The sequence below is a fragment of the Electrophorus electricus genome, chromosome 2 (assembly GCF_013358815.1).
Source record: "Electrophorus electricus isolate fEleEle1 chromosome 2, fEleEle1.pri, whole genome shotgun sequence".
Lineage (NCBI taxonomy): Eukaryota > Metazoa > Chordata > Actinopteri > Gymnotiformes > Gymnotidae > Electrophorus > Electrophorus electricus.
Genome location: NC_049536.1, coordinates 13,044,949 through 13,057,157, shown reverse-complemented (window position 1 = coordinate 13,057,157; position 12,209 = coordinate 13,044,949). Strand labels below are relative to the sequence as shown.

The 12,209-nt window shown below is 45.5% G+C and overlaps 1 protein-coding gene across 1 annotated transcript in view; it reads left to right on the top strand.

Moving 5' to 3' along the window:
• The first annotated feature begins 2,380 nt into the window (after positions 1 to 2,380).
• Positions 2,381 to 12,209, top strand: part of arid2 (AT rich interactive domain 2 (ARID, RFX-like)) — a 33,684-nt gene continuing 23,855 nt past the window's right edge. The window contains 5 exon segments of the mRNA XM_035523529.1: positions 2,381 to 2,872; positions 2,991 to 3,084; positions 3,852 to 3,949; positions 10,207 to 10,340; positions 12,005 to 12,209. The exon segment at positions 12,005 to 12,209 is cut by the window's right edge and continues 14 nt beyond it. Of these exon segments, the coding sequence (XP_035379422.1) occupies positions 2,781 to 2,872; positions 2,991 to 3,084; positions 3,852 to 3,949; positions 10,207 to 10,340; positions 12,005 to 12,209 (623 nt within the window). The 5' untranslated portion in view covers positions 2,381 to 2,780.

Here is a 12,209-nt window from a genome sequence, read left to right as displayed (position 1 = left end):
CATATAAAATTGTTTAGAATGTTTTATATATATATTTATATTTATATTTATATATATATATATATATATATATATATATTTTATTTTTATTTTTTTTACAGGTTTCATAGCAAACCTCTGCAGTAGGCTACTACTCTCATTATTTTCTGTACCAAGTGTGGAAGCATGGCTTAAGAGTATCCATCTTACTTTTGAACTGCCAAGGAGAAAAATATTGGTGACAGAGTAGTGCTTGACACTGATGTTTCTGAGGCCAAATAAACATGTTTATGTAATTTCTATGCTCTATATACAAATTTATTTTCAGAATTTATCCAGCGCCAAAATCACCACATAAACATTTTTGTTGTTGGAATCAAATATCACTGTAGATCAGTGTTATTAATAAAGTATTTAACATTAGTACAAATTTAGGCAGAACTTGCAATAATTTATCTGGTTAATTTTTGTTGAATAAAAATGTTAAGATATTTTGTATCGTCTACCAGCAACAAAAGTGGTGTTATTTAAAACAAGGGTCCACTCCGCTTCATACGTGGCTAATCACGTATATCCTGCTGATGCGCCTCCATCCTCCACTTTGCCAATATTTAGACTTGACGTGTTCAGCCGCAAGAGGGCAGTCTTTACCTAATTTTAACGATCCTAAAACCTAGAAGCATTTTTAGAGAACCAAATCTATTTTTTTTTGTTTTTACTTTATTCATCAAAGAAAAGTAACATTAGTAAGATTTCTTTTCTTGAAAAGACTAGTACATTGTGGCTTCAGGAACAAGCAGACTGAAAAGCTGGTAACACTCAACACGGCTCCAGATGCTGTCACGAGACGTTAGCATAAGCATTATATCTGATTTCATACTTGTTGCGAACATCTCTAATTATGTATTACCGTAATACAGCGCTAATGGTTAATTCCACATACTGGTACAAACTCCTCGGGACGACCAGCATTTTTATATTTTATTCAACATATAGCGTTAAGCACCTATAACTCTCGTTAATCTATAACTCTTGTCAGAGCCTCGTCATCCCAAATGTCCCTTGAATTACCTATACTTTTTAAATTACTTAATTATTTACTTTTAAGCAAGATGGCATTCTATTTTGCTATTTCTCTAGCTATCCAAATAGTATAAATCTTAAACAACTAGCTAGCTAAGATAGCTGACTTCGCTCGAGGTAGCTGGCTAACCCTAGTAATAACCAGTCCAGTTTACACGCAATAGACTTCAGCGGAAATGTGTAAAGCTGTTCATATTTCAAACCAGCTTCAAACCAGACTGTGTTTGTTCTAAGAAAGGTGCGTAATTTAACGTGGACTAACTTGCTAATTACTCTGCGTTCAGACGAGGCAGTGTGAGCTGACAGCGAGGGCGGCTAGCTAGCAAAAAAAAACAAAACCAAAAAACCGAGCTGTCGGACTGTGAGCCAGGCTTGAATATTTGAGCTCGTCGAGCTACATTCGCTGATGCTAACATTCATCGATGTAAGGTAGTCCACTTCTAACAATTTTCGTTTAATCATAATTCCCTCGGAGGAAGTTGTTTCGTCGAGTACTCCGCTGTGTCAATATGACAAAATGGGGTCTTTCATGTTGAGCTCCGCCATTTTGTGACAGAATATGCTGCGCTCAAAGGGGTGCGTGTAATGGTTGAATGTAGTAACCCCGTCAAGTAGATATCCGCCTGGCAGTTATGAAAGGGATCATGAGCAATTTCCATTTATCTCAGCAGACTGGATTCACTACTGAAAACTACTGAAGCCTGGTATTCTGAAAAGATCACGACGAGAGCAACACACTGAAACCCAAAGCAGTGCCCTTTCTAAAGCTTTTAGAGCAGCTGCAGATCTTCGTAGGCAACAATTTGTAGATCCGTCACAAACCACACATTTATTACGCCCTATACGTGTGTGCAATTGTTTCAGGTTTTGCCTTCTTTCCCCTTAAATACATTAATCTTTGCATCAGACAATTACAGATTGCATTTATCATAATGGACAATGCAGGGAACAAAGTTTATTTAGTGAACAGTCACCAGATAATTATCAACTGCTTAAAGGTTCAGTGGTAATAAGTTATAATTCTTTTTTTTTCAATGATTCATGAGTCTATAAAAAAAAATGAATTATTAGACAGTTATGGAATTTACTGTTGTAGAATGACACCTTAACGAGCTAACCTATGTCCTTTTTTTCACCGCTGTTCGCCCTCCCCCCACCAAGCGCTTGTCACTTTGTTCTGTTTTAACGGATTTCGGAAGTTTTAAGATGAGCCCTGAAAAAGAAAACACTGTCTATTGTTCCAATAAACCGCTTTGGACAGTGCAGTGCCGTTGTTTCTGGAAGGGGGCGCTGCAGAGCAGTCAGGGCTCGCGGCCTCGGATCTTTTTGTCTGAGAACTGGATCCCGCTGCCGCTTTACAGTGTGTGTGCGACTGGAGCCGCGTCTGTACCACACTGTCAAACCACTTCAAACGAGCACATTCGCAGCCAGCACATTTTAATTTTGCCATCTTATACAATGACAGTTTTAGTTTGCCGTTTCCTACGGACGATGTTCTAACTGTTGGTTTTAACTTGGAGCAGGCTGGATCGGGTTGTTTTCTGTGTAGCCTGTAACAGTCCTTATTAGCGAGCTGGCGCTCTTCTTTCTATTCGCTATTTCTTTAACTTTTTAAACACTCAGCCTCGCGAATGACTGAGCGCCGCCGGAGTATGGGATCCTTGGTGTCTTAGGAAGCGAATGAGTGGGTTTTTTAACCGAATTTAAGGATCTAAACGATGGCAAATTCGACGGGAAAAAATCTACCCGATCAGCGAAGGAAAGGACTAGCTTTCCTGGATGAGCTGCGGCAATTTCACCAAAGCAGAGGGTGAGAGGCGGCTTTATTTTGTGAAATACAACTTTAAACTGCACTCGTTCACACGTGTTGTTGCGTTTAGACTGTCAAGAAGCCTTTCCCGTGTTTACTCAACTGTTTTTCTCTTTAGATCGCCGTTTAAAAAGGTTCCAGTCGTGGGTGGAAAAGAGCTGGATCTGAGCGCTCTCTATATCAGAGTCGTCTCTTTAGGTGGATTTGCTAAGGTGAGTGTAACTAAAAGTGGCAAAAAATTTCGCACTCGGGCTGTCGGTGGTGCTTTCCCGGCACTCGAAGAAAACTATCCGTCCCGTTAACCTGGAAATGTTTGCAGTTTTACATCTGAGTTTGGGTTGATGATGGCCTTGCGCTCTCTGCACATCAGTGCAGTGTGGTGGCTTGTGCTGAGAGAGTGGGATGAATTGAAAGTCCGGACATTACTACCAGGAGTCTGAGTGCAGTTTGAGCAACTCAAAATTAGCGGGCACGTTTAACATCGATTATCGGCAGAGAGCATGGGCTCGGAAACACCACTCGCCGCGGATGGTCGCCTCTTGAGTGGATTTATTGCGATCGCTTCAAGGAAGCTAGTAATTCGCCATAGCCATCTTTGGCTTCATGGCTGAAGACTAAATGTAGGCCTCACACAGGCCTATTTATTGAATACTGTAAATACTATCGGACGACCCCAAATATCCTCGCCGCCCTCGCTCATATCGATCGTAGTGTGCTCGGGCAGTTATTTGTAATCAAGAGCTCCGTTATCATTATGGCTTGCGAGAAATTTTTCCCTAACCAAAAGTAGTGTTAGCTGTACTGCTAACAGTAGGTAGCAAGCTGCCTAATTCAAACTGTTGTGGCACCAAGCAAACATTCGCCTCATAACTCGCGTGTGCTTGTCAGATTGAAGAATGCCGAGTAATTAAAAAAAAACAAAAACAATTTTTACCCCCGACGGTGTCTACCGAATCATCAAATGTGTTCTTATTTGCAGGTTTCTGACAAAAACCAGTGGTCCGAACTTGGCGAGGAGTTTAATTTTCCGAGGAGTTGCTCCAATGCTGCTTTTGTGTTGAAACAGTACTACCTTCGGTAAGTCCGCAGCCACGCGCGCCTCGTGTTTACATGTGGATGTCGGCGTGCTCCGCGCTGGCGAGTTTGTACCGTCATATCGCTTCTTTTTTTTAGTCAAGACCTTTTGTGTTTTCGGGAGCAGGGCTTCCTTGCTCTTTTTGAGGCTTGTTTAGTTCATGTCCCCGTCTGGCGCTCAGCGCTGTATAAGGCTATTTATTACTGGGGGGGAAAAAAAATCAAAACTTGAACTTTTAGCGTCTGACTTGCTTAGTTTGTGTACAGTGGTAGAGCCGCCTCACCTGTCAAATATGGACCTGCTCTGTTGTTCTTGTAGCAATGCTTTATCTCATTCTCAGCAGAGGTGCCTGGAAATGTTAGGAGAAAGATTAACACAATGTAAAGTAACTATACATTAGTTTTTAATGAGCAATACATTAAAAACTATACATTATTTACCTGATATGTGGTGGTGTCAGGTTTCTTTTCACACACACACACACACATTCTATATATAATATAATTAAATGTGTGTGTGTGTAATATAAATATATATATATATGAGTTTGAGGGATTGATACGCAAACTCATTTGATACTCACTGTCCCATAATTTCACCTGTTGACTTGGTGTGCAAGACACAGTGAATCATACCGCACTTTGCATGTGCCCTCATGGATGTTTACTCGTAGCTAATTGAAAGTGCAGCAGAGCAGCGTGCGCCGACCAAGTGCTGAGCTGCAGCCGTCCAACCCACAGCTCGTCCCGGTGCCGGCCATCGCTGCACTTGTTTCTACCCACTTGCACGGCATTCTCCATTCGAGCACGCTCCGAGCTTGGCAGTACGAGGCTTTGCGTATGCCACCAGTGCAGGGATGCGCCTGCCATGCAGCGGGTTCGAGCGTAATTAGCCTTCAGCACAGCGCACGCAGTGCGCTTGGTTCCACTGTCCACACTTGCCTTCCAAAAGACTTGGAAACGCACGCTCTCTCTCTCACAGTTAGCCATGCGTTGAAGTGTCCGTAGGAGGAAGGGATGCACGGCTAAAGGGAGCTCTGCTCCGTCCAGATCTCTGCCTAGAGCTACATGGGATGCTGCTTCTTCTCCATATCTTATTAGTGGCAGGTTATGTGAGGAGAGTGTGTTTGTCTAATCACGCTTGAGCTCGGGTCAGGATGATGTACCGTCGCCCGTTTGTGTGACGTTCCGGTGCACACACCTGTGGGCTTGTTTTCTCCATCAAAATATTTTGGTTCCTCATAGCCTGAGAACAATCTTCATGCAACTTTAAAATTTATTTTTAAAATTGGCACTTTAATGTGTTTCCCTTTTGTCACTGGCACGGAGTCGGCAGAGTTGGAGCTGAAACTCTTGAGACTTCAGAGAACAGACCTAAAACGAGTTGGTAGGCAGCAAGGCTAAGAGCAAATCAAATGTCATCAGCCAAACGCCGTCTTTTTTTTTTTTCTTTTTTTTTTTGATGTGTGAAAAAAAGGAGACTTGTGGATAAATTCCAAGATGTTACATGACAGCTTTAGCAATGATGAAACAAGTGTGCATACTTGGCCCAAAAAGTGCAACAGCGCTTCAGCCAAGGCGCTGAACTGTCAGCACTGTTTTTTCACCTCTTAGAACGCATGGGATAAGGAGCGTGTTAACCAACACAACTATTACTGCCTAGTGCGGTTTTAGATTGGGCCTTTGTAGTGGAGTATATTGAAAGGCACGTTTCATCTCCAAGGATATGATGCTACTGATGTTATAAACATAACTTGACTTTACAGTTGACTGTTGATTTAAAAAAAAAATAATTTTTTTATAGGAGAATCATTGCAGCGATTAGGTTGAGAACTTGCCTTCTGTGTGGGAGGGGGGTTAGTGGTGATTCTGCTTTTGCTGTACAAAGTCACAGTTTCAGCCCTCTGGACTCAGGGCTGCTTCCTTGTAATTGTGATCAATTTGCACATCCTGAAGTTATCCACCTGTTTGGGGAGGAAAAATGGTCGGGTTTTTTTTTTGCTGTGTGCGTTAGTTTTTATATTCAGCTCAGCATGGGCATGATTAGATTATGTATGGCAAGTGACACCTCATTAACCTCAACTGTATAGACCGTTAAAATGGGAGCGTTAACCACAAACATACCAGTGACCTATTTTCCAAATGACCCCAAAAGATTTGTTGTGGTAGGTGCAGCCCCTTTTCAGCAGCTATCATCTTAAGTGGGAATTCTTGTTTGTGTGTGTGTGCTGGGCTGGGCTGGGCTGGGCTGGGCTGTGCTGGGCTGTGGGCATTCTCTAGCCTTACACTTCTCTTTTCTCCAGTGTCGCTTTAGCCCAAGCCAGTGCTGGCTTTGATGTTCTTGGCAGCCAGTTGGGAGTTGCACTGAAAATTCTAACACGCTTATTCATGATAATTTTTGTTTTCAGCATTCACTCTTGAAGTTTCTGAGCAGCTTTTAAAGGATTGCTGCATGTGGACTAAATGATGGCGAGACTTCTGTTCCTGTGGAGAGTCTGGCCTCCACAGAGTTCTGCGTTATGTAATTGGTGCCCCTCTACCATCTTTAAAACCCTAGGTCACTAATGCAGTGTGACGTTAGCATACTTGTGTAGTGACCTTCTGACCCATATTTCCTCTTCCTGGTCATCTTTTAGGTGGAATTACCAGCGTTTGTGCATCCCCCTCCTTTTCTGGTCTCTCTTGGACAGATTTGCACCACCACCGTCCTGAATTGGTAGTCAGCTCTGTCTTGCATGATTGGATGTTATTGTTTAGGGTATCTCTAGGCAGCCTGGAGGTTGCGAGCATTCTAAAAACTGCTCAGCTCAGGCAGTAGAAGGATTTGGCTCATGGCTTCCTGACAAGGGCACAGAACTGTCACCAGGCTTGGCACAGATTTTCTTTTTCTTTGAATGCTGTGTTTCTCTCTCTCTTTTTTTTTTTGAGCCTTCAGCCACCAGGTAAAAACTTTGTCCAACATTCTTAATGACCTACAGCTACGCTGTACATTTCTAGTTCTGCGGGACCATCATTCAGGATGCCACTTACTGCTGTAGGGGATGGGATATTAGTCTCATTCTAGAAACAAAATCAATTATTAAGACGTTCCTGATTTCAGTTTCTGCCATGTTGGGAAACTGATATTGGCCAAGCGTCTTGTGTGATCCACGTGAATACAGTTCACAGAATATACAGGTTTCATACTTGTGGTCGATTTTGGTCTGTTTTGTTAATTATTTATTTTAGAATGGCTCTGTGTGTTTTAGCCTTCCTCTCATAGTAATCGCATAGTAAATGTGTTTTCCAAGAAGACAGCTACTTTGTTTAGTACATCTGGAAAATCCACCCTCATCCCTGTCATCGGGTCATCCTTAGGAAAGGGGAAAACTAGACCTTGGCCTCTCTGACTGCAGTAGGGGGCAATATATGTGCCATTATTTACTGTCCTTGTGCTGTGCAGGGTACTTGAACAGGGCATGTTAGGGAGATCCCCAAATTCTGAAGTGGTCAGCGATAGGAGCCAATTGAGGGCCAAGGGGTGGGGGGGTTGTCAGTCATCGGAACACACTGCAAGGAGCTAATAAATCTTTAGTAATCACTTTAAAGCTGTTGCCTGGGGTTTTCTTGATGAATCTAAAAAGAAGCAAATCATGGAGCTGGAAGAGGGAAAGTGAGTGAGCACTCACTTTTAAGTCCTGGAGGTGTCTGTCTTGCAGCCAGCTAGTCCTTCGCTAACTGCCAATGTTTCACAAACAGTCTGAACGCCGACTAAGCGGTCGAATCAAATGGTCGGAATCGGGCTTTCTTTCCATTTGTGTAGTTTTAAATTAAGCTAATAGCTCGGAGAATGGCGAGACTTTATTATCTGACACGGAAAACACCGTCTTTTTTTGGGTCCAATTTTCAAATGGCTTATTTAAGTTGTGAACAAAGGTCCCCTCCATTTAAGACCGCGGCTTCAGGCATCACGTTGCGTTGTTGAAGGAAAACAGGTGTTGGAACTGAGGGGACTGGAGTAGTAAAGAGGAAGAGGTGGTCATAGTCATTTTATATGAACTTATCAACTTCCTTGTGCCGGCATGTGCCTGCTTCCATCCCCCCAAGGTAATCTGTTAAATAACCAACAGCCAGCTCTTGTGGAACTCACCAGAATGTGTGCGCTAATAGTGCTGAGCTGTTTGGGGGGGGTGGTAAGGAACCATGGTTAATCCACATCGGTCATGTCAGCATAGCCCTTTGTTGCTCCTGTCATGGTGGTGAAACGTCTCCAGCACTGCTCCCAGAGTGAGCCTAATGGCTCAGCTTGGCTTCTCTTGCGTGTTTTAGTAATTCGTTTATCGAAGGCCGCTCACCCAAACACGCACCGAGCGGTCCAGGAGATCGGGGTTAAATGACGTCGAGTGTGTGTGTGTGTGTGTGTGTGTGTGTATGTGTGTGTGTGTATGTGTGTGTAGACTACTTTTGCCAGGCCACGGCCACTTGCCTTGCTCGCATATTTGCTTGGCAACGGAGCGAACAGCGTTCGTTTCCTTGAGCCTGGCGTCGCCGTTGGGATCTTGCGCCGTTTCTGTGAGCGATCACGCCCTCGTGTGTCTCTCTAGTGTCTGGTGAACTGGCGAGATAACAGTATGGATTGGATTTAGGGCTGCTGAGGATGGGGTGTGTGTGTGCGCGTGCAAGACCCGATGCATCGGTGACGTGTGTAATCAGTCACAGTGCTGTGTGATGTGTAAAACGCACAGCTGTAGCAGTCTAGGAGACGCCCTCTCAGGCTAGACGGTGTGTGTGATGTGCTGTGAAGCTGGCAGCAGGTATTTATAGTGAGACCTTACTGTCGAGTGTGTGAAGCAAAGTATTTATAGTTGTGTGTGTATGTGTGGGTGTGTGGGATTACCTCAGCTGCACATATGAGGGGGACCTCATTCAGGAGACGGACTCAGTGAGTCACCGACTGTCCTGATGTTACTGGTACATTTTGTGTGTGTGTGTGTGTGTTTGAGAGAGAAATTCTTCCCTAGCTCAGTGTACATTCATTTCATTTAGCCACTTAAAACATGCTTTGTTTAACTGTAGTTGTAATGTAATTAACATTTCTTGATTATTGACTTCTTTGAGTCAATATCTTTGAGGGAAATGCCCTTAAACAATGCGCTGGCTGCAGACTGACAGTTACTCGCGAGGTCTGAGGTCTAGTGGTTGTTTCAGTGCTGCTGGGGCTCTTCTACCGACTGGTGCGTTACTGTTGCGTGACCTGATCTTGAACTTCTGCGTGATGATGTAATGCGTGCTAGTCCTGCTCGCGCTCCTCAGGAATTCCTCAGCTTCTCCGCTCTCTCAACAAATTGGCGTTTTTGTTTTTTCTGTGGCTTGCGCGAGACATGCTGTTGCGTTTGACTCCAGCCTGCCGCAGCATTGAACACCAGGCAGCAGTGGAGTGACCTCGCTGCTACTGTCGGGCACGGGCCGGCCTCCCAAAGATGAAAATTTGTCGCCGTCTCCGAGTTAGTCATGCGGCTTGATGTCGACAGAGCGGCAGAAGCATGTTTACGAAAGAGAACTGCCAGGTGAGGGTGGGGGAGGGTCCGTTTTGAATATTGTTTTGTGAGAACGTCTCACTAAACCGTCTAGTGGTACTGGCAGGTGTTGCGGAGAAGTGCGCTCCAGACTAACCACACGTTTCCACCATCTGCTGATCCTGTGAAAGTGCTCAGTGCAAATGGGTGAGCCTTGCCTCACCTCCCTGTCGGTGTGTGAAGGAGATCTTCTCCTCTTGTACCCAGAGATCAGCGCACAGTTTAAAGCACAGACCTCGTACTCTCTTGGTCTGGCAGGCTTAAGGCTAGTAGAGTGTTGTGAATGTTTAGCTGAAGGATGCTGGCATGTTCTGACTGACAGACGGCTGGCAGTGGTGCTCTTTGCACTCTCTCTCGCTCTCTCTCTCTCTCTCTCTCTCTCTCTCTCTCTCTCTCTCTCTCTCTCCCTCCATTTCTCTCATCCTCTCTCTCGTCCCAGCTAAGTTGTGCATCCGATAACAGAAACAGCCGCACACTCTTAAGCTGTGGTGAATTTTTCAGCCACACAAGCTAGCGGAGGGTTCGTCGCGGTGTTCGGCTCTCAGTCACGAGCGAAACACGTTCTCGTTATCAATTTTTTGACACGTCATTAATAAATCTGAATAAATAGATTGTTGGTACGGCTGCTAACTGTGCTCAGTCCTTTTTTCTTATCTTCATCGTGTTTTTTTTTTTTGTTGGTTTTTTTTTTTTTTATTCTTTCAGCTATTTAGAGAAGTATGAGAAGGTCCATCACTTCGGAGAAGATGACGAGGAGGTGCAGCCAGGGAACCCGAAGCCGTCTCTCCCAGTTGGTGCGATGCCCTGCTCCTACAACTACCAGCAACACACCGTATCAGGTACGTGCAGCCACCCCCGGCGGAGGAGAGCGCTGCCACGGCTGGCCCAGGGTCAGGCACAATATGGAAAATCACCTGTTTGTGTGTGAGGTCTCTGTGCATGGTGTGCACTAGCGAACATGGGAAATGGCTAGTCACTGTGTGAGATCTATGTGCACGAATTGCACTAGTTACCTTGGGGGGGGTTCGGTTCCTGTGTGAGGTCTATGTGTGTGGTATGCACTAGTGACATGGCTGGTTCCTGTGTGTGTGGTCCATGTGCATTGTATGCACTAGTGATCAGGTCTCCATTCGAGGTCTATATACACGTGTGCTTTGGTGAAGTGTCTGTCTCTCCCTTTGCTTGGCTGCAAATGACAATTACAAGATTGGGCTGTGTGTATGTGTGTGTAACTGAAGTGTACATTCTGTTGCGCCCTGAATTGATTTGGAGTTTGGCCAATATTCCAGACTTCTGCGCTTATGTGCTTTTATGAGTTGGAGCACTGTGTTGGTGTGGCATACCGAGCTGCAGAGTTGTGCCCATATGTGATGTTCCGGAAGCTAAACTTGTATGTGAACATAAAAGCTTGTTTTTGTTTGTCCAAGGTAAGAGACACACACACACACACACTGCATACTAGACCTTAAAAGCTGACTTAGAAATTCTTAGACTGAGGAATAGTAAGACACTTCTGCCCATTCATGCAGGTACAGATGAACAAGGCAGTGTTGCACGGCCATGTCTCGCATCACCAGTCAAAAATGGTTGCAGGCTTTTATCAAAAGACAGTTGTATACAACCTTTGTTTTTTGGGCCACTGTTTTACAGGTCTCATTAGTGTCTGTTGTCAGCGCACACTAATTCTTTTCTGTAGATGATTGCCGTTAACTGGATGAGAATTGATGGCAGAAGTACAGGTCGTGTGCCGGTTGAGCCAGTCGTCTCGGTAAATAATACATGGCTCTCTGTTGATGGAACCAGAGTGGTCTGGCAGGGGGCTACAACAGTGCATGACCCCTCTAATGAAATGGGTCTGCATTCGCTCCCAGATGCCGTGGCGGTCCGTTCAAGGCGCGCCCACGAGAGCTGGCCGTTCGTGCTGCTCCCGGCACGCCCTCCGAGACGGCGTTTGCCGCGCACGCTGTACCCAGACTAGGGGTTGCGATCGTTCAAGCAGACCGCTCTACTCCGAGCTGATTGAGCTCTGATCCTGTGAAAGATGCTGGAAAACAGACCCTGACCCTTTTCATTTAAGGATCCAATGATTCTCTTTCAACTTCGGCAGAGGCGAGGGAGCCGCTTCTGCTGTGGTCTCTCCGTTCTGAACGCCGAGTCTCTGCACCCTCATTGTGTTTGGTTTTTTTTTTGGTCCCCCCCCCCCCCCCACGGTGCAGGCCTGATTAACCGCTGCTGAGCACATGGGATTTCTAAACTACTGTCAGCTGCTATTCGTGGGAGCTCATATGTTTGCTTCCAGCACAAACAGAGCTGCAGAAGCTCGCAGCAGACCCGCCGCGCCTGATCTGAGAGGCACGCCGGTGGAGCTCGCACAGATTAAACGAGGACCCCAGAAATTAAGCAAACGCGGCCCTCGCGCAGCCCTCGCGCGGCCCTCGCGTGGCGTGGTTTTCCCGGGGGCGTGACGGGAGGTCTGATTTTCGCTGTCCATCTCCGTCGGCAGACTATCTCCGCCAAAGCTACGGCCTGTCGACGGACTTCGCCCCGCCGTGCGACTACAACAAGCTGGTGCTGTCTCTGCTCTCCGGCCTCCCCAACGAGGTGGACTTCGCCATCAACGTGTGCACCCTGCTGTCCAACGAGAGCAAGCACACCATGCAGCTGGAGAAGGAGCCCAAACTCATCACGCTGCTGCTGGCGCACGCCGG